The 22,954-nt window shown below is 43.6% G+C and overlaps 2 protein-coding genes across 3 annotated transcripts in view; one reads left to right on the forward strand and one right to left on the reverse strand.

Moving 5' to 3' along the window:
- Positions 1 to 4,531: 4,531 nt before the first annotated feature.
- On the reverse strand, positions 4,532 to 11,111 carry PSMA7 (proteasome 20S subunit alpha 7). The gene is made up of 7 exons (XM_088442712.1): positions 10,898 to 11,111; positions 7,747 to 7,873; positions 7,115 to 7,239; positions 5,322 to 5,444; positions 5,124 to 5,243; positions 4,768 to 4,830; positions 4,532 to 4,681 (listed from the first exon to the last, which is right to left on the reverse strand). The coding sequence occupies exons 1-7, from the start codon at positions 10,991 to 10,993 to the stop codon at positions 4,592 to 4,594; spliced, it is 744 nt and encodes a 247-aa protein (XP_088298838.1). The 5' UTR covers positions 10,994 to 11,111; the 3' UTR covers positions 4,532 to 4,591.
- A 318-nt stretch (positions 11,112 to 11,429) lies between these two features.
- The window catches only part of SS18L1 (SS18L1 subunit of BAF chromatin remodeling complex), a 43,376-nt gene continuing 31,851 nt past the window's right edge, over positions 11,430 to 22,954 (forward strand). For both annotated transcript variants that reach the window (XM_088442682.1, XM_088442690.1), the window contains exon 1: positions 11,430 to 11,581. In XM_088442682.1, the coding sequence (XP_088298808.1) occupies positions 11,513 to 11,581 (69 nt within the window). In that variant the 5' untranslated portion in view covers positions 11,430 to 11,512. The remainder of the gene's footprint in view (positions 11,582 to 22,954) is intronic.

The raw sequence follows: 22,954 nt of genomic DNA on the forward strand, positions 1-22,954 counted from the left end.
CCACTTCCTGTACCCAAGCGTCTTGACTCCAGCGCTGGGCAAAGAGAAGTCGGCCCACTACCCTGGGATCCCCCAGAGGGAGGCCTGCCCCGTCAGGGGGACTGTTTCTCCTCTGATTTTGCAGCAGGACGGCAGGTGGCCAAGGCTGGCTTGGGCCTAGGTTTGGCTGACGTAGAGGAAGCCTGCTGTCCAGGAAAGGACTTGGCCCCTAGGTTTGCCTTGGGGGCGAAACCCTCTAAAAGGACATTGTCCGTTTAATAGCTGAAGCAGAAAAGTAGTCTTAGAGACCACCAAAGTGACAATCTTGTCCAAGTCAGGGCCAAAAAGAATGTCCCCATTGTAAGGGAGCGATTCCAAGGCCTTTTTAGAGTCTGCATCCGCCGTCCAGGACCGTAAGCACAGAGAGCGACGGACAGACACTGACGATACTCTGAAGGTTAAAAGACTTACGTCCAGCGCAGCATCCCCTATGTAGGAGGCTGCATCCCTAATGTGAGCCACAAGAGAAATCGTGTCCTGAGGTGCGTCGTCGGGGAGGAGCTCCTCGAGGGCATCTGTCCAGCCTTCACTTGCCTTGGCCACCCAAGCAATAGCCATGGATGGGCGAGCAAAGGCTCCTGAAAGGGAATACATAAATTTTACACCAGCTTCTACCTTTTTTCTCTGTGGGATCCTTCAGCGAGGAAGCAGATGGAATAGGCAAGGTAGAACTTTTGATCAACTGCATGATATACGACAGTCCACAGTCGGGGGGAGTCTCCCACTTCGTACAATGATCAGCTGAATAGGGATAACAATAAGTGAGTCTCTTATGCGGCTGAAACCTTTTACCGGGTGTCTGCCAGGCAGCCATCACATGTTCAACTAGCTCATCTGAGTTTAGACTTTGGAGGGGGTTCATCATCTTCTATGTGAAGTATATCTCTAACCGCTAGAACTAGGGCATGGATAGGAATCTTTGCCTGTAGATCCTCTTCCCCTGAGGGAGATTCAGTATTCGACAAATCCGCCTCGTCAGAGGAAGCCTCAGAATCTGAAAGGAGTGTGGACTGAGAGGAAACCAGAGGACGTTTATGGTTTACTAGGTAGTGATTTCTCACCCTGTAATAGATTTTTAACAGCCATGGATACCATCATTTCTAGGGTAGTGGGCAGAGGAGGTACTTGTATAGCCTGTACCTGTTGTGGCAACCCCATAGGGGGAATTACAGCCTGTAAATGCTGTGGCAACACCAAAGAAGGAGTTACTGCAGGACAGTTAGGCAGTCTACAAGTGAATTTAGCACCTGTGTAAAGGAAGCCCGTGGGGGCTCCTGGATAGGAGCTGGGGGGAGCTGATGGGCCAGGTTTGTTATAAAAAATGGCACAAAGTTCCTCTTGGATTAAATCTTCATTCAATCCTGCTGCACATGACAGTAATATGGGTGCAGCAGCATTACCCTTGCCTGAGTTAGACATATTGCAGAGTAAAACAGCACAACAGTATGAGGCAGAATATCACCCCTGTGTTTTAACACAAGGGGAGAAGTAAGGTAAATAGCTAGTTCAAGCCTGTATAGAGTTGTAGAACTGTAGCACTATGTGTAGTGCAACTGCCCCAGTATGTGATAACTCCAGTGAGAAATTAAGTATATATGGTCCCTGAATATACCGGTATTAAAGGGGACCCAGAGAGAAAGAAAGTGATAGGCAAAGTTTGACAGTATAGAAAATATCAAACAGACACACAACGCTAGCAGATCGCATACAATGCAGAAAAATAACTGCACAATTGGCACTAAATACTGTAATGTCTGGTAGGCAATAGCGCTACATAACCTGGCTCCATGGAGAGGTATGTAGGGGGACCCAGACTGAGCTGTGTCTGAGCTGGAGAAGATGGCCGCCGGAGATCTGAGGGGGCGTGGCCGGAGAGGAAATGCAGCTCAGAGTGGTTTAGACCTCTGTGGAATTGCGCCCTGAGCTGGGGGGAGGGGCTGCTTAAACAGGGAATGCTGGCCTCACCTGACTGATTATTGACCCCAGGGACGCTGGTATCCCTGTGGACCCTGAAGTAGAAAATAAGTATTGAACACATCAACATTTTTCTCAGTAAATATATTTGTAATGGGGGTACTGTATTGAAATTTTCACCAAATGTCAGCAACAACCCATGCAATCCACACATGCCAAGAAATCAAACCATAGATGTCCATAAATTAAGTTATGTGTAATAATGTGAAATGACACAGGGAAAAAGTATTGAAAACGAAGAAAGGGAGGTGCAAAAAGGCACGGATAGCTGAAATCTATCAGTAATTAGAAAGCAATCCTTCCCCTGGTCAGTGCAAATTAATATGAGATGGTTAAGTCCCAACTGATGGCCTATAATAAGGTGTCATTACCAAGGTGTCACACAAGAAACATCTCATGATGGGTAAGAGCAAAGAGCTCTCTCAAGACCTTTGCAACCTTATTGTTGCAAAACATACTGATGGCATTGGTTACAGAAGGATTTCTAAACCTCTGAATGTTCCAGTGAGCACTGTTGAGGCCATAATCCAGAAGTGGAAAGAACATAATTTCACTATCTTCTTGGGTCTCCTGTGTTTGGGTGATCAAGTTGTCTGGTTTTGCGTGCAGGCCTAGAATGATTTGTTTCTAATTACTGCTTTGGTTTTATGCCTCTAGTGAGCTTGGCCGAACATGTGCGCATACCTGGACTGCATGATTTCAATTAATCTTATTTCTCACCTATTTCTTCCATGGTTCTATTTACCAAGATGGTACAGTTTGCTGTTACTACTCATCCACATTACTCTCTTGATTATTTAATGTTTATCTCGGTTTACACCGATGTGTTTTATTGCTGGAGAACACCTCACTTTAGGTAATCTATAGGATGATATCTCCTACCAGCTGGTTTATAATTTTAGGTCTTGGGTTCGGGAGGATGCAGTGTTTCCAGTTAGTAAGATATGCCATAATTTGGTTTTGTATAAAGGATGGATGGTATCTTGGGCATATAGGGAAATGTATATGGTTGTTATCTAAGTGTTCCGCAGCTGGGGAATGGTATACAGGGTATGGGGAATTTATCATAGGGATTCTATTTATATTGTTTAGTCTGGTTTTATAGTCCCGATACTTACTTTGGTTATGGTGGCACAGTGATGGATATTTGTCAGCTTCATCTGCTGGCGGGTGTTCAGGCTACTCGTAGATCCTTCGGGGGCAGAGGTTAGTCAGTCCTTTTTCGACTGTTTTGATGTTATATCTCTGCAGATAATCTCTGTTTTCCACAATGAGATACTGCAGGCATTTATATTATGGTCCAGTTCTAACTGACAGTATGCTCCGAATGGCACTTTTTTTTGAGGCCTGAGTGTTGCTTATCACCATGGGGTCAATCCAATTAGGTGCAAGCTATTTTCACTGCAAACTGGCACTGCAAATTGAAGTTGCAATCCAATTCGAAACTCATTGCTTTTCCAGATAAAATTCCCTTTTTTTGTCCACAGACCCCTAAGGGTGTGAAAAGGTAGGGAAGATCTTTATTTTAAAGGTAAACATGTTGGAACACACTGCAGAACCCCTTGGACACCCCCATAATGATTAGTCATTTGGAAGTTCTCAATTAGCGTAACAGGACCAATGTCATTTTTGGGTGTTAAATAAAAAAAAAAAAAAGGCCTCAAATTACCACCAAATCCACTTTTTTGTGATTTAAGCACCCCAAATATAAAGTATTTTTTAATGAAAAATTGGCATTTCATTTTTTTGTTTAATTAGTTTGCAATATAAAGGGAAAAAAAAGATTATTATTATTTAAAAACCTCACTTTCCTGTTGCCCAGTACCAGCCTTCTTTGTGATTCTGCTAACAAAATTTTCACATTTTTGGGATGGGATGGACTTCCCACATTTCATGAACTTCTCCCAGGTTACATTTTGTTATAAAAAACACTCACAGCGATTACCCCAAGTAGACATTTCTAATTGGTTCCTGCATTTCTCAGGAGTGCGAATTTGTGTGATGTTTGAGAGTTTTATGAAACAAACTCGCACCTAATTGGATTGACCCCTATATCTACTCAACATGACAGCAATGTAGATCAATGTTGCTTTATTCTAAAATACTTTTATCTTGTACAATATTTCTTGTCATTTCCCTTTCATTGTACTGCCTGTGTTGCTTTAATATACTGCTCTGCTCCCAGCTGCCATCAAGCCACTTCCCTTTAATATTTTCATGTTGGCATTGCTCCTGACACTGCATACTCCTCCTTGCCTTGTAAGATGTGACTCCATGCTCCTGTCTATCCTACTTTCTGTTTAACATGTTTTGCTTGAGATTTTTTGTACAAATGTCAAATCTATTTCTTTAAACAAACAAGATTTAATAACCCATAACACATACTAGCTTCCTCGATTGCTGAGTGACTCATGTTAGTGCGTATATCCCATTTACACCAAAATCAGCTTTCCAGACACCAGTCAGCTTCCACTGTTCTATACAACAAGCTGGAGATGAGACAAATCACTTACTGAAATTTAGCAAAGAAAAAGATTTATTACAGAATTACTCCCCACAGATTTTCTCGCAGAATAAATTAAGTCTTCTTCTGTTTCTTCTTCTCATTCTCTTCTTTCTCCTTTTCAATATCTGCAACGTACCTTTCAATCTCATCTGGGCTCAATATCTGCAATGAAAGAAATATGCACACTATAAACTTAGTATTTAACAGGAAGGGTAATTTCCACTCTATAGGTGCGACTCCGTTCTTACCTTCAGAGGCTGGTCTCGCCTCATGACTGCTAATTCAATGTTTTTTCCACCGGACTGAACCACCTAGAATATAAAATGATAAAGAATCAGCACATGTTACACACAATAAGCTACAATAAAACCATACCACATGAAATTATGATGATATTACAATAAACCACTGTAGACTGCTTCACAAAGGTTGTTTCATAATAACCAGCTGAGAAAGTGGAATAGATATTCTAAACAGATTAACAGATCATTGGGCCGTGATACCTTGCAATGATTTCCTTCCTAATTAGACTCTTAAGAGTATAATTTGAGTGAGTGGAGCTATTGTTAGATATACTGTACTATATTTTAGTAATGGTACTCACTTCAAGCAGAGCCTTAATGACCAGTTTAATGGTCAAATCATCAGTCTCGATGGCCTCATCAGTGTAGTGTTTTTCCAGGAACTCACGCACAGACTTGGCTCCTCTGCCGATAGCATTTGCCTGTGGGGTAACAGGAGATCGTTATGGTCTATAAAGTTCACCTGGATACAAGATTCAGTTAGTGGATGTCAGACTTACTTTCCATGCATGGTAAGTGCCTGAAGGATCTGTCTGGTAGAGACGGGGAGTTCCATCAAAGTCAAACCCCACAATCAATGCAGATATTCCAAAAGGCCGACGTCCATTGCTCTGAGTGTAACGCTAGAGGAAACAAAAGTTGCGCTCAATGTATAATGAGCAAGAAGCAGACACATTAAATCACTAACCTTACAAGTCTCCAACACTGAAGTACTGTTTGGTCCTCAAATTTCCAAGTCTAAACATTCTGAATTAAGAGTGTTTTTGGGTGGCATCTTTGCGATTTAACCACTTTTATCCCATGTATTCAAGCAGTCATTTTCCATAATGTCTATAAGGTTAATTTACAGCACTAATGGCCTAGAGCACTTTTTTCTTTAATGAGGCAGCACATGGTTTTGCAGGGCCAAGGTAATGATGAGGCCTAGCTGTGGGCTAAGTGTTTGTAAATTGTGTTAATTGGTGAGCGAAAGGACTGGATTTTAACCAATCCTCAAAGATGGTTGGGTAGGAAATTGCTATACTTTCAGTAGGTCTTTTGCCCATTCCAGGCACACTTTATATAGGAAAATTCATTTCTAAGCACATGTCAACCAATTTATTAAGAGTCGTGACATGTGAAAGTAATATCTGATGTAACGACTCATGTTTAATTTAAGACAATTTAAATTTAGGAGTACATTAGGAGAAAAAGTGACAGGAAAAAATTAATGAAGGAGTGGTCCTATAGTGTTAGGATGTTGTCCTTTATAACACGTTCCATCATAAGCATTTCCAGCAAGCCACACATACCAAAAGTATGAAGAGCACTGTCACGAGTACCAATTTAAAAGTTCAGAATGAAGTTGCGCCAGCAGCTCCCACCCTCTTAGATGAGGGGGGCAACTGCTGCCAGTTGGAGGAAAGGAGGACTCAGACACTGTAGTCCCGAATCCCGACGCCTGCGCAATAGATCTGGCATGCGCAGAGCACCGGCTTCTAGGGACTGCATAGGACGCAATACCTAGAAGCGGGAAGGGCTATCCGATAAGCCGAGAGCGTGCTTCCTTTGGGAAGCTGCTTATCTCAGCCCGGACTGGTAGTCCCTGTGGGAGAAGACACCTCCCCTGGGACTGCCTGTCCTCTATGTGACTGGAAGGTTGCGATTCCAATGGGAATCCACTGCCAGTCAGTGTAGCCAGTCAGTCACAGACTGCAGCTGGCTCCCTGAGGTGGCAAATTTTACTGGGGGGTTTGGGTTAAATCCACCACTGAGTTGCGCTCATTTGTGTTAACAGGTAAATTAGACACATTCATGCAAATAGAACTGTGTTGCGCTCTTGCATATTTTGGTGCTAATAAATGACCAGTAGCCTCACCTATGCCACAAATACTTGTTCCCATTAGTCAGATTATGATTTTGGTACCATGACATGCAAAGCAGTTCAGGTAGCTAAATGATAATATATGCCTCATTATGCCACATGACAAACAAGTTATGTATATATACACTCTAAAAATACGACTACAGTACATCTAGCAGAGATATTCAATTAGCTTCAAGATTACGTCAGAATTTAATGCACTACTATAATGCAGATAAGGAGAGGAGAATGCATTTTTTTCCTTTACATAGTAAAATGTACTGTATACTAAAGATGCCGTGTGTAACCTCACTTACAGCAACCTATAGTATGTAATCAATACTTCCAGAAACTTTTACATGTCTGTGAATGCTGCTTGCTGGAATTCAGTTTAAAAGTAGTTTGCATTTAGGTTTGGTGTTTATTTCAATGCGCTGTTAACGGACTCACCTGTTTTAGACTAGCAATATATCTTGTAATGTATTCCACTGTCACCGGGTCTTCTACTGTAAGGCGGTGGCTCTGACATTCTACACGTGCGCGGTTTATAACAATTCGAGCATCGGCTGTGAGACCTGGAACAGAGGTGGTTGCGTTTGTGCACAGGAGGGCAAATCATACTAAGAGGACTGTCCAAAAGTAAACAACTCCTTAAAGAGACAACTGTGAGTATGGCTGCATTTGTGATCAAGTCTATAGTCATTTGTATGGAGAAAATTCAACAAGCACTTTTTGGTTTCCTATACACTCTCCTATCCTGCAAATACATGAGGATATTAGATGTACAGCTTTTGAGAACATCCCTCTAAAATGTGTGTAGGCAGCAATAATTAAGTCTAAATGGATTGTAATTAATCTATTACATAAAATAAAGGAGGTTGATTAAGAAGCCTGTTCATGTCCGCCCATTTATCCATGTAAAAGGTAAATGAGGAGGAATTATAACCGCTTATGTAAAAGAATGAGGTTGAGGGCAGTGCTGGTCAAATAAGTACATGAGATGACTTAATAACAATTAGTATTGATTTCTGGTAAGCCTTTGGTGTATATACTGTAACCCCATCACCCAAACATGTTCATACCAGCAAAAGCCATAAAAACATTCTCATCTAGCGCACAGATCTTCCGCACCGTCCTCTCATCCTGGAGTTTGGCTACAGATTTCTTCTCAACTCCAAGGACCACAATTTCCTTTCCTCGTACCCCAACCTAATACAGACAGAACAAGACACTTTTATTAACTGCAAACAACAATATTCTCAGTGGGCACATATTGTGTTCTTGCATAATATGAAGTGCCTGACTTGCTGTGGTCTTCGGTTAACACAGAGGAAACTTTTGTATGCAGACAACTACAGGTGGACCCTATGTTACCCTACATTAAAGGCCCAAAATGACTTGCAATATAAATATGCTGATGCACTCCAGGGGCTGGCTTTATTTTTATTAAGCAGTGGCTTGGATTCTCTGTGGTTTTGACCCAAAGATATAAGACAGCAATACTATTCAGCACAAAACACACCTGGTTTTGCATTTATTATATAGACATTCTAATATGTCAGGGTAAAAAACCACCGCTTAGTAACTCTACCCCATGATTAACCTTATTCAGTATGAGATAGCAGGAACACTCCAGCAAATCCTGATAGGAGCAGAAAGTAAATGCTAATGCTGGCCATACACGCTACAATTATCGGGACGATCCGCCCGATATCCGCGGATCGCCGCGATAATTGAAGCGTGGGGGGGGGCGACCGAGGGTTAAATATTGCTCGGTCGGGCATGCTGAATTGTCCAGCATGCCCATCCGATGCGATATTACCTGGTAAACTGTCGGCCGCATCGGGCAGTGTATGCCCAGCGCAGCCGACAGACAGACATTTCCTGCGTTCCTTCCTAAGGAAGGAACAGGGAAATGTCTCCTCCCCCGGGGGCGGAGCGCGGATGTCGGGCTATACACTGTGAGATTTCTCTCACAGTGTATGCCGAGGACATCTGCGGCTGGCAGCCTGCCAGATAAAATGTCTGTCGGTCTGACAGACATTTTATCTGGCAGTGTATGCCCAGCATAAGGAGCAAACATCATAAATTACATATTTTTGCTACATTGTGTGTATATATATATTTATATATATATTTAATATACACCCACACACATAGTCAGGTGCATAAATATTGGGACATTGACGGAATTTTCATATTTTGGCCTCTATTCACCACCACAATGGCTTTGAAATGAAACAAACAAGATGTGCTTTAAATGCAGACTTTCAGATTTCATTTGAGGGTAATTACATCCAAATCAGGTGAACGGTGTAGGAATTACAACGGTTTCTATATGTGCCTCCCACTTTTTAAGGGGCCAAAAGTAATGGGACTATCAACTCAAAAGCTATTTCATGGACAGGTGTGGGCTATTCCCTCATTATTTCATTATCAATTAAGCAGGTAAAAGGTCTGGAGTTGATTCTAGGTGTGACATTTGCATTTGAATCAGTTGCTGTCGACTCTCAATATGAGATCCAAAGAGCTGTCACTATCAGTGAAGCAAGCCATCATTAGGCTGAAAAATCAAAACAAACCCATCAGAGAGATAGCAAAAACATTAGGTGTGGCCAAATCAACTGTTTGGAACATTCTTAAAAAGAAAGAACACACCGGAGAGCTCAGCAACACCAAAAGACCCAGAAGACCACGGAAAACAACTGTGGTGGATGACAAAATAATTATTTCCCTGGTGAAGAAAAACCCCTTCACAACAGTTGGCCAAATCAAGAACACTCTCCAGGAGGTAGGTGTATATGTGTCAAAGTCAACAATCAAGAGAAGACTTCACAAGAGTGAATATAGAGGGTTCACCACAAGATGTAAACCATTGGTGAGCCACAAAAACAGGAAGACCAGATTGCCAAACAACATCTAAAAAAGCCATTACAGTTCTGGAACAACATCCTATGGACAGATGAGACAGTTCAACTTGTACCAGAGTGATGGGAAGAGAAGAGTATGGAGAAGGAAAGTAACTGCTCCAAAACATACCACCTCATCAGTGAAGCATGGTGGTGGTAGTGTCATGGCGTGGGCATGTATGGCTGCCAATGGAACTGGTTCCCTTGTATTTATTGATGGTGTGACTGCTGACAAAAGCAGCAGAATGAATTCTGAATGGTTTCGGGCAATATTATATGCTCATATTCAGTCAAATGCTTCAGAACTCATTGGACGGCGCTTCACAGTGCAGATGGACAATGACCCGAAGCATACTGCAAAAGCAACCAAAGAGTTTTTTAAGGCGAAAAAGTGGAATGTTATGCAATGGCCAAGTCAATCCCCTGACCTGAATCCGATTGAGCATGCATTTCACTTGATGAAGACAAAACTGAAGGGAAAATGCCCCAAGAACAAGCAGGAACTGAAGACATTTGTAGTAGAGGCCTGGCAGAGCATCACCAGGGATGAAACCCAGCGTCTGGTGATGTCTATGCGTTTCAGACTTCAGGCTGTAATTGCCTGCAAAGGATTTGCAACAAAGTATTAAAAAGTGAAAGTTAGATTTAGGATTGTTTAGTTTGTCCCATTACTTTTGGCCCCTTAAAAAGTGGGAGGCACATATAGAAACCGTTGTAATTCCTACACCGTTCACCTGATTTGGATGTAATTACCCTCAAATTAAATCTGAAAGTCTGCAGCTAAATCACATCTTGTTTGTTTCATTTCCAAGCAATTGTGGTGGTGAATAGAGGCCAAAATATGAAAATTCTGTCAATGTCCCAATATTTGTGCACCTGACTGTATATATATATTAAAATATTCCACACTGTGCCTTCATATAGCAATATTAACCAAAATATAAAGCCCCCATTTATCTACATTACCAGCCAATCTCCAATCACCCTTTCATGTCTCCACCCATCGGAACCCTCTTTGTCATCCAGTATGCCCGATTTTTATGATATTGGAGCATTTCTTTTTTTTTCCACCCAGGGAATCCCGATTGGTACGAGACTCCCCCTTTCCTAACCAAGGATCCCGATTTTCATTCTCGTGTTTCACCAGTCAAGGGGTATCCAATTTTCCCTCTACAACCGGAGATTCTTTATGTTATACCATCTCCAGAGGGGCCTTCTTCCCCCTCCCCACATGAGTCCCGTCTTTCACCACCACAGTCCCTTCTATCCTTTCGGCTACCGCGTATAGTAAGTGGCATGCAGACGTATCTATATCCATTCTTACCGCTGTGGATCCTTTCTTCACGGCTTCCTGCGCATATTCCACCTGGAACAGATGCCCGTCCGGGGAGAAGACGGTAATGGCCCTGTCGTAGCTCATCCTCAAACCGGGAACAGACTGCTCACAAACCGAAACCTACTGAAAACAGCGCACTCATCCGCGGACAATTCACGAAGCCTACTTAGGGCGTCGGCGTAGCGTAACCTTATGGCCGATTCCCTCCTCTAGTCTACGTAAATTGCGTTACTAAACTCCGCCCCCGGGAACCTGCACTACCCGGTGCCTGAGACAGGAAACCCGGCTTGTAGGAGATACCACTTCTGTACAGGGGGAGCCTACAATCTAATCTACTAATAGCTCACACTAGCACACTTCTGTACCTACATTTAGGTTTTATGGAGGTTATATACTAGTATTCTATACAAAACAGAAATATTCACCTGTATACATTAGATTAAAGCGTAACAGGTTGTTTCATTGACCCCCGCAAACCCCCTGTCTGCTGCACAGAATAAGAATTCCCTGCCTAGTAATAGGGTGCAGATATTAAGAATATCTGTAATAATTTATACTGCTGACTGACACCTAAGATCAGACATACAGGGGCATAGGGGGATCATGTCTGTGGCCTTTGCTTCAGCCAGACCCAGAGGGAAAGGAGAGGTCACCCAGCAAACTATACAGAAGGTAACTGATCTGCAGGGGGTGTCTGATGGCAGCAGCTTTATTCTAAGGGGAGGAGAGGAGATAAATTCCTCATGTGTCATACATGCTATGCAGAATGTGGACAGATGCATGAGTTCGAGCTACAAGAAGCATAAAAAATGCATCATCAAAAATCTATATATTGATGTGTGTATATAATATATATATATATATATATATATATATATTTTAGTATCGGATTTGCAATAGAACGCTAGGAAGTGCGGGTGGAATACATCATCTCTCTCAGGTAGCATTTGCCTCCATGATGACAAAAAGAACAAGATGCATGAGTGTCTTCATCGTTATCAGTGGATTAGGGAGGGGGTGGTGAGTGAGAAGCTATATTTTACCATTGTCTGACAGGAAGTTACAATTTTCTGATCCTCTTTATACTGGCTCCGAAGAGGAGACGCATGTGAAGCAGAATGGGAACCAGCACACAGCTTTTACCATCTGATGTATATAATGTGTTATTTCATGTTACTTTATAGGTCTCAGATCCTATTGATGAAATTGATACTCGTGTTTTGTTCATTGTAAATGTGTCTGCCAGGATAAGCAATGTTATCGTTGTATTTCTTTTGTTACATATATTCAGTGTGAATGTAGTTGACAAAATTATATTAGCAAATAATTTACAGAACCCTTTATGGTTTGCAGACATTTTTTTATTTTTTATTCATTATGTTTTATTAATTAAATGTACTGTCATTGATTTAATAACTGTAAAACCTGCTACTATTTGGTAATACAATATAATTCCGCACTCAACACAACATGTGTTTCTCGTTCCTTACAATAATTTTTATGGGTACTACAACCTATTAGTCTAATGCTTAAAATGAGCCGCATGCCCGAAATGTACTGTCGAAAATTCACAAAAGTAGAATATGCCTGAATTTTGTAATATGTTAGATCTGAAAGTCTTAATAATAGCTACATTTGTCCCATGCATTCTTGCAGTGTTTTCCTGTATGAGTCCCCACCAGAAATGCTGGGAGACTTTACCATGGATCTTTCACTCTTTATGTAAAATAGTTCATCATTAGGGCTCCTTTTTAGTCTTCATCCTAACGATTTTCAAAGTGTGCTGTATGGTTCTACATGTTAAGCTGGGTACACCCTACACCAGGGGTCTTCAACCTTGGCCCTCCAGCTGCTGCGGAACTACACATCCCAGCATGCACTGCCATAGTTTTAGCATGCTGTTATATCAAAAAGGTGGCAGTGCATGCTGGGATGTGTAGTTCCACAGCAGCTGGAGGGCCAAGGTTGAAGACCCCTGCCCTACACGATGTGTGTAGCCTTGACAATACATCATGCCGTCGGACACACTGCACAATGCAGTGGATGACACTGCGATGTGCAGTTAGTTCCATGTTGCATTTAGCAGCATGGCGTGGTTCATCGCATCGTGCACAGCAGATGGGACGATGCGATGAACGAGCCACGGACATGCCCGGATACACACTATGCGATCCGCACAATATATCGTTCCAATCCACATTGGAACAATATATTGTGCAATGGATCGCGTAGTGTGCACCCAGCTTTAGAAGCAGGTGCTGCTAGCCATCGCAAGCACTGAAAGAGTGCCATTATGTCACTTATTCAGTGGTTTAGGTGCCCCTATGTCACTTCTCTCCTGTAAACTGTGTATGTTAAACTCAAAGCATTTTTTTTTTATGTTTTCTTATGTAGCCATGCACTAATTCAGTAGCCCTTCTATTATTTGTCTTTTTGGAGATTGAGCACCAGAACTGTACACAGTACTCAAGGTGGGATCTTACCAGTGACCTCTAAAGCAGTGACGTGTGGTGAGGTCAATTGCAAGGGAGGCACACTTGGAGATGGGTCTGAGTGCTGGAATCCTGTGTCTCCCCCTTACTCACTGTACCTCTCCCCACACCACACTAAGCTTCAGTGTCCATTGATTCTCCTACCTGCATCACTGTGTCTTCTCTTGCTGCCCCTGACTGAGGTCCGATCTCTAAACACTGCAGTGCACTTCCTTGTCACATGACACATACAAGGTGTCCATCAGTGATCAAGTCATGCCCCCCTACTCAGAGGCATGCCTCTATCAGTTCACTTTCTGTGCAGCTTACTGCCTGTGGTGTGGTCCCGCCCCCAGCTCTGCAAGCAGTGTCTGACTATACAGAAGCGAGGCTGAGTTGTTGCTGCCTCATCTCCCCACCGTGCCAGGGAGCTCCACAAAGCTGGTGAGTGTTAATTATAAAAATGATTACAATAAACAAAGAAGATGTTTAAAAGTTATAAGTATTTTCTTTGTATTATTCTAATAATTTTTATATAAAATCTCAGGAGTATGACAGGGGAGGCTCTGCCTACCATGACTGCACGTCCCTGCTCTAAATTGGCAATATATAACCTCTTTTATTCTGCTTCTAATATATTTTCAAACACAACCAAGTATGGCTTTTTCCACTGTTTGCTTACCTTCATATCATCTGACACCATGACTCCAAGGTTTCCTGTTCTGTGGTTGTTGACAAATATGTCAACATTCATTCTGTATTCTGCTTTTAGATTATTGTATCCCACTTACATTATTTTACATAGTATTAGGATTCTACTATTTAGTCAATTCCTGTGTTTATTTTTTTGTAAATCACTATACATTTGTTCTACACCTTCGGAGTATCAAGCCTGTTACTGGCAATTCTATTCTCTGCAATGTGCGTTTCCGATGTGGGGCTGTGCACATCACCCAGAATTACATTACGCCAACATTGCATATTCCTGCACATCTCTATGGGGGTAATTCCAATTGACCGTGATGTGCCGTTTTGGAACAGTTCATTGCGCCCTCTGGCATTGCAAGTTTTCCCTCGTACTCCTCCTGTAACTGGCTGATATAGGGATATACACCGATTGAAATGGTTACAGACCATCAATGTTTTTCTTTTAATGACAGTACTTTTACCATTCAATGATGAAAATTTGCTTCTATCGTTTGGTAATGATTTAATGTTTTCTCACAGTTACCTGTGTGCAGCTCCCGAAGACATGGGCAATTGTGGTACCAATAATGTAGCACAGCACTGGTCACAGCTTACCAGCCACACACATTGCCCACCACCGTAACAAGAGCAAGGTCCGATTTCACATCGTCGGTTAGAGGCAGGGAAAGACGTGATGTGCCCATGAGACCAGGGGCATGTTGGGAAGCATAGTCCCTCACTATATCTCACATACGTACATGTATACCTTTAGAACTACAACTCCCCACAGCATGGAAGACAGCAGGTCTTGTACCATAATAGCAATACACAGGCAGCAGCAATATCCACCGCACCTTGGTGGTGTTAGCGCAGTGTCTGAGGGGTATCATGACAGAAGAGGAAGAGCGGCCTCTGTCAGTGCCCCGTTTGTAGGCAACATGGCTGCATACCCAGGGATATATGTGAGTGACACAAACCAGCAGTCACTGGAGGAGGAGTGATGGCGTTGTTCTATCCTTCTCTGCCTTCTCCAGTGACAGTCCATCTCTGCCCTCTCTGGCCAGCCATGCGGCTGGGGTATTGTGCAGGTGTAAATCTGCCAAACTGTGCATGCGCGAACCATCGCTTGTTAGCTACCATCTCATTTAAAAATTTGATGGAGGAAGCCCGTCCCACCCTTGGCCGATATGGGCACAGCACATCACGTTCAATTGAATTACCCCCTATTTATGCGAGGGAAATAGTGCAATGTTAGTGATAGCGTTTCGCCCATCTCTATGACACTTCAGACCAATTTATAGGAAAAGAAGTCAAATAAATCTGACGTGCAAATGTTAATCTACTAACCCCTATTAGAGGAGTGGGACCTTGGTCCTGAATGCTTACTTTGGTGGTGCTTTCTGATTGGCTAGCTGATTATCTTATATTAGAAATTAAGAGAAAGTAGCATTTTGTGGAAGACACACTCTTTTTTGGTTTTGTTAATCGGAAAAACCTAACTAATGTATTCAATGATTACTTGGTGCACAGAATATGTTACTAACAACAAAATACTAACATAAATATTGATAATACAGACAAATACTGTATACGCCGAAAAAGGAAAAACATATACAATAAACAAAGTATGAAAATACTGTGTGTGCGGGCGCATCTTCCGGCAGAAACAGCCTGCCGCCTGGCACTTTTCCCCGCTGTGGAACGCTGGTCTCTGAAGTGACCGGAGGCTAAAGAAGCCTCCAATCACTTCAGAGGCCAGTGTTCCCAGTGATGCACTGCGCGGGTGACGTCATGACGTCACCCGCGACGTGAGGAGCCTACCCCGCGCGCCTGCTTGATCTAGTTAGATCGAGGCAGCGGGAGCGGCCAGCAAGTAAAGTTAAGTGCTGGGCTGGGGCCAGGACCATTCTGGGGGCATTATTTAAGTCTGGGGGCACTGCATAAGGGACACTATTAAACCTGGGGGCACTGCATAAGTGGCCAGCCTGGGGGCACTGCATAAGGGACACTATTAAACCTGGGGGCACTGCATAAGGTGCCAGCCTGGGGGCACTGCATAAGGGACACTATTTAATCCTGGGGGCACTATTTAAGCCTGGGGGCACTACATAGGGGCACTACTTCAGCCAGGGGGCAATGCATAAGGGCAAAGATAAAATACAGGGGGCAATGCATAAAGGGGAAAACTACAGGGGACACTGTATAATGGGCACTTTTGACTGAGAGCCAGTGGGGGAGCAGCCTGAGACCTGTCGGGCTGGATTGGTAAAGGAGATACCCCTTTTCCCGGCGCGCGCATAATTACAAAGGCCCCCAGCCGGCTACTTTTGGATGCCACCCAGCTGGAAAAAATTTCTGGGGAGAACACTGGTGTGTCTCTTTCCTTAAATCAACTCTATTATCAATATTTATATTAATTGGTGATCACTCTAGATCCACATAAAAAGCCATTGGGTCTCAATCTCTCTTAAATCACAACATAGGTAACTAATTTGTAATGTACTCTGTCTCTGTACATCACACACTGTAAGTGATATAATGTATGTCTCTTAACGTGTGAAAGTTTTGTTCGATTACTATTACCACTTTCACACATACAGCAAAAACCCAGGTTTTTTGCCATGAACATGCATCGACTTGGGTTTTTGCTTTATGTGATTAGAAATGACCTGGGTCGAAGTCCCAGGTCCACGACCCTGCTCTGTACCAGTATCGGAATGAAACCTGGGATATTTCTTGGGTCTTATATCTGAAAGGAGTATAAGAGAAGCTGTTGCTAGGTGCAGTCGTGCTTTCTAGCTTTTGATAAGTGCAGAAAGAGTACAAGGTGTTACTTTGTAGTATGGTGTTGATACAATTCAAAGATTCTGTAATATTAGTTACCGGTGTTGTGGTTTAAGAGAGGTGAGACCCATAGGAGATGAATCAAATCTAAAAGGTTGAGAAGTTGCCCATAGCAACCAATCAGCTTTGAGGCAGCATTTATCAAGTATATTACATAAAATTATAGGTAGAAGCTGATTGGTTGCTATGGGTAACTTCTTCACTTCTCCACTCGTTAGAAGGCTTGATACATCTCCCCAATAGTTCTTTATGTGAATATGGAGTCATCGCCAAGTAATATGAGTATAAATATTGTTCATAGAAGATATTAAAGAAAGGGCAACGTACAAGGCCTGATTCAGAGATGTTTACGCAGTTTGAGAGATTATCGGTAATCTGCACATGCATATTAGTCACACCGCGTATTTGTCAGGTTTCATTACTGATGTCGTCTGCAGTGATTATTTATTCGCAAAGTGATTGACAGGCAGGGACCGTATGTTGGCTGCAACTGGGGTTTTAACTCAAATGCAGGCATGTCGTGACTGTTTTCAAGATGTGTCTCTGTCTGCGACTGTGAACCCATACGCAAAAAATGACTCCTGCGTCTCAGTTCCCACGGCCATTTTGAGCAAGCATAGGGTTACTCTGAAGTCCGGTAATCGACTGATCTGCGTCCGAGCAGCGTCTTTGTACGCAGTCACTTGTATTTGGAAAGCCGCAAGTGGGCATCTGCATACAAATTCCGACGACTGTGACATTTGCATATTCTCGCACAGCTGCTGTGTACAAATTCGCAGCTGCAGTGACATTGGTGTACATTTCTGAATCAGGCCCAAATATTTAGCCTATTGTACAGTATATGATTTTCTTTTACAGTGTACACAGTGGGGCATATTCAACTGGCTACAAGATTTTTGCCACAAAAATCAACGCAGCTATCGCAACCAATTTCTGGTTACCGCAGCTATGCGAGGTCCTGATCCTCGTGCTATCCAATTGAAATAAATTGGGCACAATCATTTTTTTTGTCAAAAACCTGCGTGAAAAATAGGAAAAAATGGGTCCTGGAGCCTAAATATTGGTTAACATACAGATGCCTATTGCCGTCCCCATGGAAAGTATTTAGCACTTTTATATGTGCATTTTATTAGCAGTGAAAAAAGTATAGAAAGCGTTTTTTTTGTTAAAATAAAAGCTGTAGTTAAATTTGGGGTGTATAAAAATGCATGTAAGTTGATTTTTTTTTTATTTTTTTTTTAGACTTTTGAAGACACTTTACATTAAAAAAAAAAACTATCTCCCACCTGCAGTGTTTAAAACAAAAGTCCCATCCATACAACAGCCTTGTATACAGTACCTGTCCCACATATTTTATAGCATGCACTTTACAGGATTTTACCCCAATAATGACATGTAATTATTGGCCCAATTAAGCTAGTTTAAAACTTCTAATTGATCATTAGGAAATATGTCCCAGGGGTCCTGAACCAAGTCCCAACTGTAACACCCATTTAGCCAAACATTTTTCCATTCTATTATCTTTGATTAAGGTTAAGGATTTTTGGTTTTAAAAGTAATGTATTATAGCATACCGTATCAAATGTTTTGCTAACATATAAATAAGCTATATCATCCAATGTCTAAATACTGTTATGCTGGCCATACACGCTACAATTATCGGGACGATCCGCCCGATATCGGCGGATCGCCACGATAATTGTAGCGTGTGGGGGGGCGACCGAGGATTGTCCAGCATGCCCGTCCGATGCGATATTTAGGGGGTAAACTGTCAGCCGCATCGGGCAGTGTATGCCCAGCGCAGCCGACAGACAGAAATTTCCTGTGTCTCTTCCTACGGAGCGCGGATGTCGGGCTATACACTGTGAGATTTCTCTCACAGTGTATGCCGGCGACTTCTGCGGCTGGCAGGCTGCCAGATAAAATGTCTGTTGGTCTGACAGGCATTTTATCTAGGGGTGTGCACCGGCCACTTTTCGTGTTTTGGTTTTGGATCTGGATCTTTCTTCGTGTTTTGGATCTGGATTGGTTTTGCCAAAACCACCCTTCCGTGTTTTGGGTTCTGGGTTTTGTGTTTTGGATCTGTATTTTTTTTTTAAAAAGCATAAAAACAGCTAAAATCACAGAATTTGTTGGTTTCTCTGCTCCTATGCTATTATTAACCTCAATAACCTTAATTTCCACTCATTTCCAGTCTATTCTGAACACCTCACACCTCACAATAGTGTTTTCATGTCCAAAAGGTTGCACCGAGGTAGCTGGATGACTATGCTAAGCGACACGAGTGGGCGGCACAAACACGTGACCCATCTAGGAGTGACACTGCAGTGGCAGACAGGATGGCAGTTAGAAAAACTAGGCCCCAAACTGTACATAATGCAAAGAAAAAAAAGAAGTGCAAGATGGAATTGTCCTTGGGCCCTCCCACCCACCCTTATGTTGTATAAACAGGACATGCACACTTTAACAAATCAATCATTTCAGCGCCAGGGTCTGCCACACAACTGTGGCTGAAATGATTGGTTCGTTTGGGCCCCCACAAAACAAGCTGGCAATTAATGTGTCCCTGCACAAACTGGCTCTACGGAGGCAAGATGTCATCCTCATCCTCCTCATCCACCGATTCCTCACCCTCTTCAGTGTGTACATCCTCATCCTCACAAAGTATTAACTCGTCCCCACTTGAATCCACCACCACAGGTCCCTCTGTACCTTCTGGAGGCTGGTCTCCCTGGAAGAGCTGATAATTCATTTTGATGAACATCATCTTCTCCACATTCTGTGGAAGCAACCTCCTACGCCTTTCGCTGACAAGGTTCCCGGCTGCACTAAACACTCTTTCGGAGTACACACTGGAGGGGGGGCAACTCAGGTAAAATAGAGCCAGCTTGTACAGGGGCCTCCAAATTGCCTCTTTTTCCTGCCAGTACAGGTATGGACTGTCTGACATGCCTACTTGGATGCTGTCACCGATGTAATCCTCCACCATTCTGTCAATGGTGACAGTATCATATGCAGTGACAGTAGACATGTCAGAAATTGTTGCCAGGTCCTTCAGTCCGGACCAGATGTCCAAACTTGGTCCTGCCTGCCCTGCATCACCGCCAGCGGGTTGCTTAGGATACCTAAGTTTTTTCCTGGCAGCCCCAGTTGCGGGAGAAAATGAAGAAGGAGCCGTTGACGTGTCACGTTCCGCTTCAGCTGACAGTGTGTTCACCAGCAGGTCTTTGCACCTCTGCAGGCTTGTGTCGGCCGGAAAGAGAGACACCACATAGGCTTTAAACCTAGGATCAAGCACGGTGGCCAAAATGTAGTGGTCTGATTTCAACAGATTGACCACCCTGGAATCCTGGCAAAGCGAATGAAGGGCTTCATCCACAAGTCCCACATGCCGAGCGGAATCGCTCCGTCTTAGCTCCTCCTTCACTTTCTCCAGCTGCTTCTGCAAAAGCCTGATGAGGGGAATGACCTGACTCAAGCTGGCAGTGTCTGAACTGACTTCACGTGTGGCAAGTTCGAAGGGCTGGAGAACCTTGCACAACACGGAAATCATTCTCCACTGCGCTTGAGTCAGGTGCATACCCCCTCCTTTGCCTATGTCATAGGTGGATGTATAGGCTTGTATGGCCTTTTGCTGCTCCTCCATCCTCTGAAGCATATAGAGGGTTGAGTTCCACCGCGTCACAACCTCTTGCTTCAGGTGATGGCGGGGCAGGTTCAAGAGTGTTTGCTGGCGCTCCAGTCTTCGGCACGCAGTCGCTGAATGGCGAAAGTGGCCAGAAATTTTTCGGGCCACCCAAAGCGTCTCCTGCACGCCCCTGTCGCTTTTCAGAAAATTCTGCACCACCAAGTTTATTGTGTGAGCAAAACATGGGACGTGCTGGAATTTGCCCAGATGTAATGCCCGCACAATATTGGTGGCGTTGTCAGATATCACAAATCCCCAGGAGAGTCTAAGTGGGGTAAGCCACTGGGCGATGATTTCCCTCAGTTTCTCTAAGAGGTTGTCGGCGGTGTGCCTCTTACTGAAACCGGTGATACACAGCGTAGCCTGCCTTGTAACGAGCTGGCGTTTCTGAGATGCTGCTACTGGTGACGCTGCTGCTGTTGCTGCGTAAGGTGATACATCTACCCAGTGGGCTGTCACAGTCATATAGTCCTTAGTCTGCCCTGTTCCACTTGTCCACATGTCCGTGGTTAAGTGGACATTGTGTACAACGGCATTTTTCAGGACACTGAGTACACTTTTTCTGACGTTTCTGTACAGTCTCGGTATCGCCTGCCTAGTGAAGTGGAATCTAGACGGGATTTGGAACCGGGGACACACTACCTCCATCAATTGTCTAAATCCCAATGCACTAATGGCGGATACCGGACGCACGTCTAACACCAACATAGCAGTCAAGGCCTCAGTTATACGTTTTGCTTCAGGATGACTGCTGTCGTACTTCATCCTCCTCGCTAAGGACTGTTGGATGGTCAATTGTTTAGTAAAAGTAGTGGTGTTCCTACTTCCTCTCTGGGATGATGAACGACTCCCAGCAGCAGCAACAGCAGCAGCGGCAGCAGTAGGCGTAGCAATGCAGGATCCTCCAGAGGAATCCCGGATAGGAGAGTCAGTCATGCCAGTGACATGGCCTGCAGGACTACTTCCGATCCTGACTAAGGAGGAAATTGACGAGGAGGGAGTTGACGGTGTGGTTTGCAGGCGCTTGGATACAACAGGACAACGGGATTTAGGTGTCCCTGGACTGCTTACGGTCTTAGCCAAAGTTTCTGAACTTGACAGTAACTTTTTATGAACGCGCTGCAGGTGCCGTATAAGGGAGGATGTTCCTAGGTGGTTGACGTCCCTACCCCTACTTATTTCACCTTTACATATGGTACATATGGCAAGACAGTTGTTGTCCGGATTTGGATAGAAATATTGCCAGACCAAAGAGGTGGAATGTTTGGTCTTCTGCCCAGGCATGACCGTGATGGGCTTTTTCATCCCACGGACAACAACTGTCTCCCCCGGAGCCTGATTTAAACAAACCACATCACCATCAGAATCCTCCTCGCCAACTTCCTCCTCAGCGCCAGCTACACCAGTATCCTCATCCTGTTGTACTTCAACAGTGACATCTTCAATTTGCATATCAGCAAGTGGACTGTGGGTGCTCCTTTCAGCACTTGCAGGGGGCGTGCAAATGGTGGAAAGAGCCACCTCTTCCCGTCCAGTGCTGGGAAGGTCAGGCATCGCAACCACCACCACACTTGGACTCTCCTTGGGGATTTGTGATATCTTCTTAGAAAGCACAGTTCTTCGCTGTGCTTTTGCCAGCTTAACTCTTTTGATTTTTTTAGTGGGAGGAGGGCTTCCATCGTCATGTGAAGCTGAACCACTAGTCATGAACATACTAGGGATCGACCTTAGCCGTTCCTTGCCACTCCGTGTCGTAAATGGCATATTGGCAAGTTTACGTTTCTCTTCAGCTGATTTAAATGTCTTTTTCAAGGTCATTTTCCTGAACTTTGCCATTTGGGATTGTATGTGCCCTCTACTATGACATTGGGCATCGGCCTTGGCAGACGACGTTGATGGCATGTTATCGTCTATGTCATGACTAGTGGCAGCAGCTTCAGCACTAGGAGGAAGTGGTTCTTGATCTTTCTCTATTTTATTTTTATCGGAGAAAGTTTGGTCCTCCATTTATGTTATATCGATTTGATATATACGTGCGGCTAAACACAGAAAATAATTTTTTTTTTGGTTTGGACTGGAGTGTACTTTCGGGGGTTACAGCACCCTTAACGGTCAAGCCAGCCGGCCCTTTACTTATGACACAGGCGCACGCTTGGCACTACTTTGTTGATGCACGTGCGGCTACTGCGCACACAATTCACAAACACAGAAAATAATTTTTTTTTGGTTTGGACTGGAGTGTACTTTCGGGGGTTACAGCACCCTTTAACGGTCAAGCCAGCCGGCCCTTTACTTATGACACAGGCGCACGCTTGGCACTACTTTGTTGATGCACGTGCGGCTACTGCGCACACA

Source organism: Taudactylus pleione, unplaced genomic scaffold (assembly GCF_031769625.1).
Source record: "Taudactylus pleione unplaced genomic scaffold, aTauple2 ptg000018l, whole genome shotgun sequence".
Lineage (NCBI taxonomy): Eukaryota > Metazoa > Chordata > Amphibia > Anura > Myobatrachidae > Taudactylus > Taudactylus pleione.

What these genes read in the sequence shown, in the direction of transcription:
- PSMA7 (XM_088442712.1), bottom strand. Translation starts at nt 10,993, where the DNA reads ATGAGCTACGACAGGGCCATTACCGTCTTCTCCCCGGACGGGCATCTG. An exon ending in GCACTTACCATGCATGGAAA is followed by an intron (nt 5,244 to 5,321) that starts GTAAGTCTGACA and finishes GTTACCCCACAG; the next exon opens with GCAAATGCTATCGGCAGAGG. An exon ending in GGCGAGACCAGCCTCTGAAG is followed by an intron (nt 4,682 to 4,767) that starts GTAAGAACGGAG and finishes CTTTCATTGCAG; the next exon opens with ATATTGAGCCCAGATGAGAT.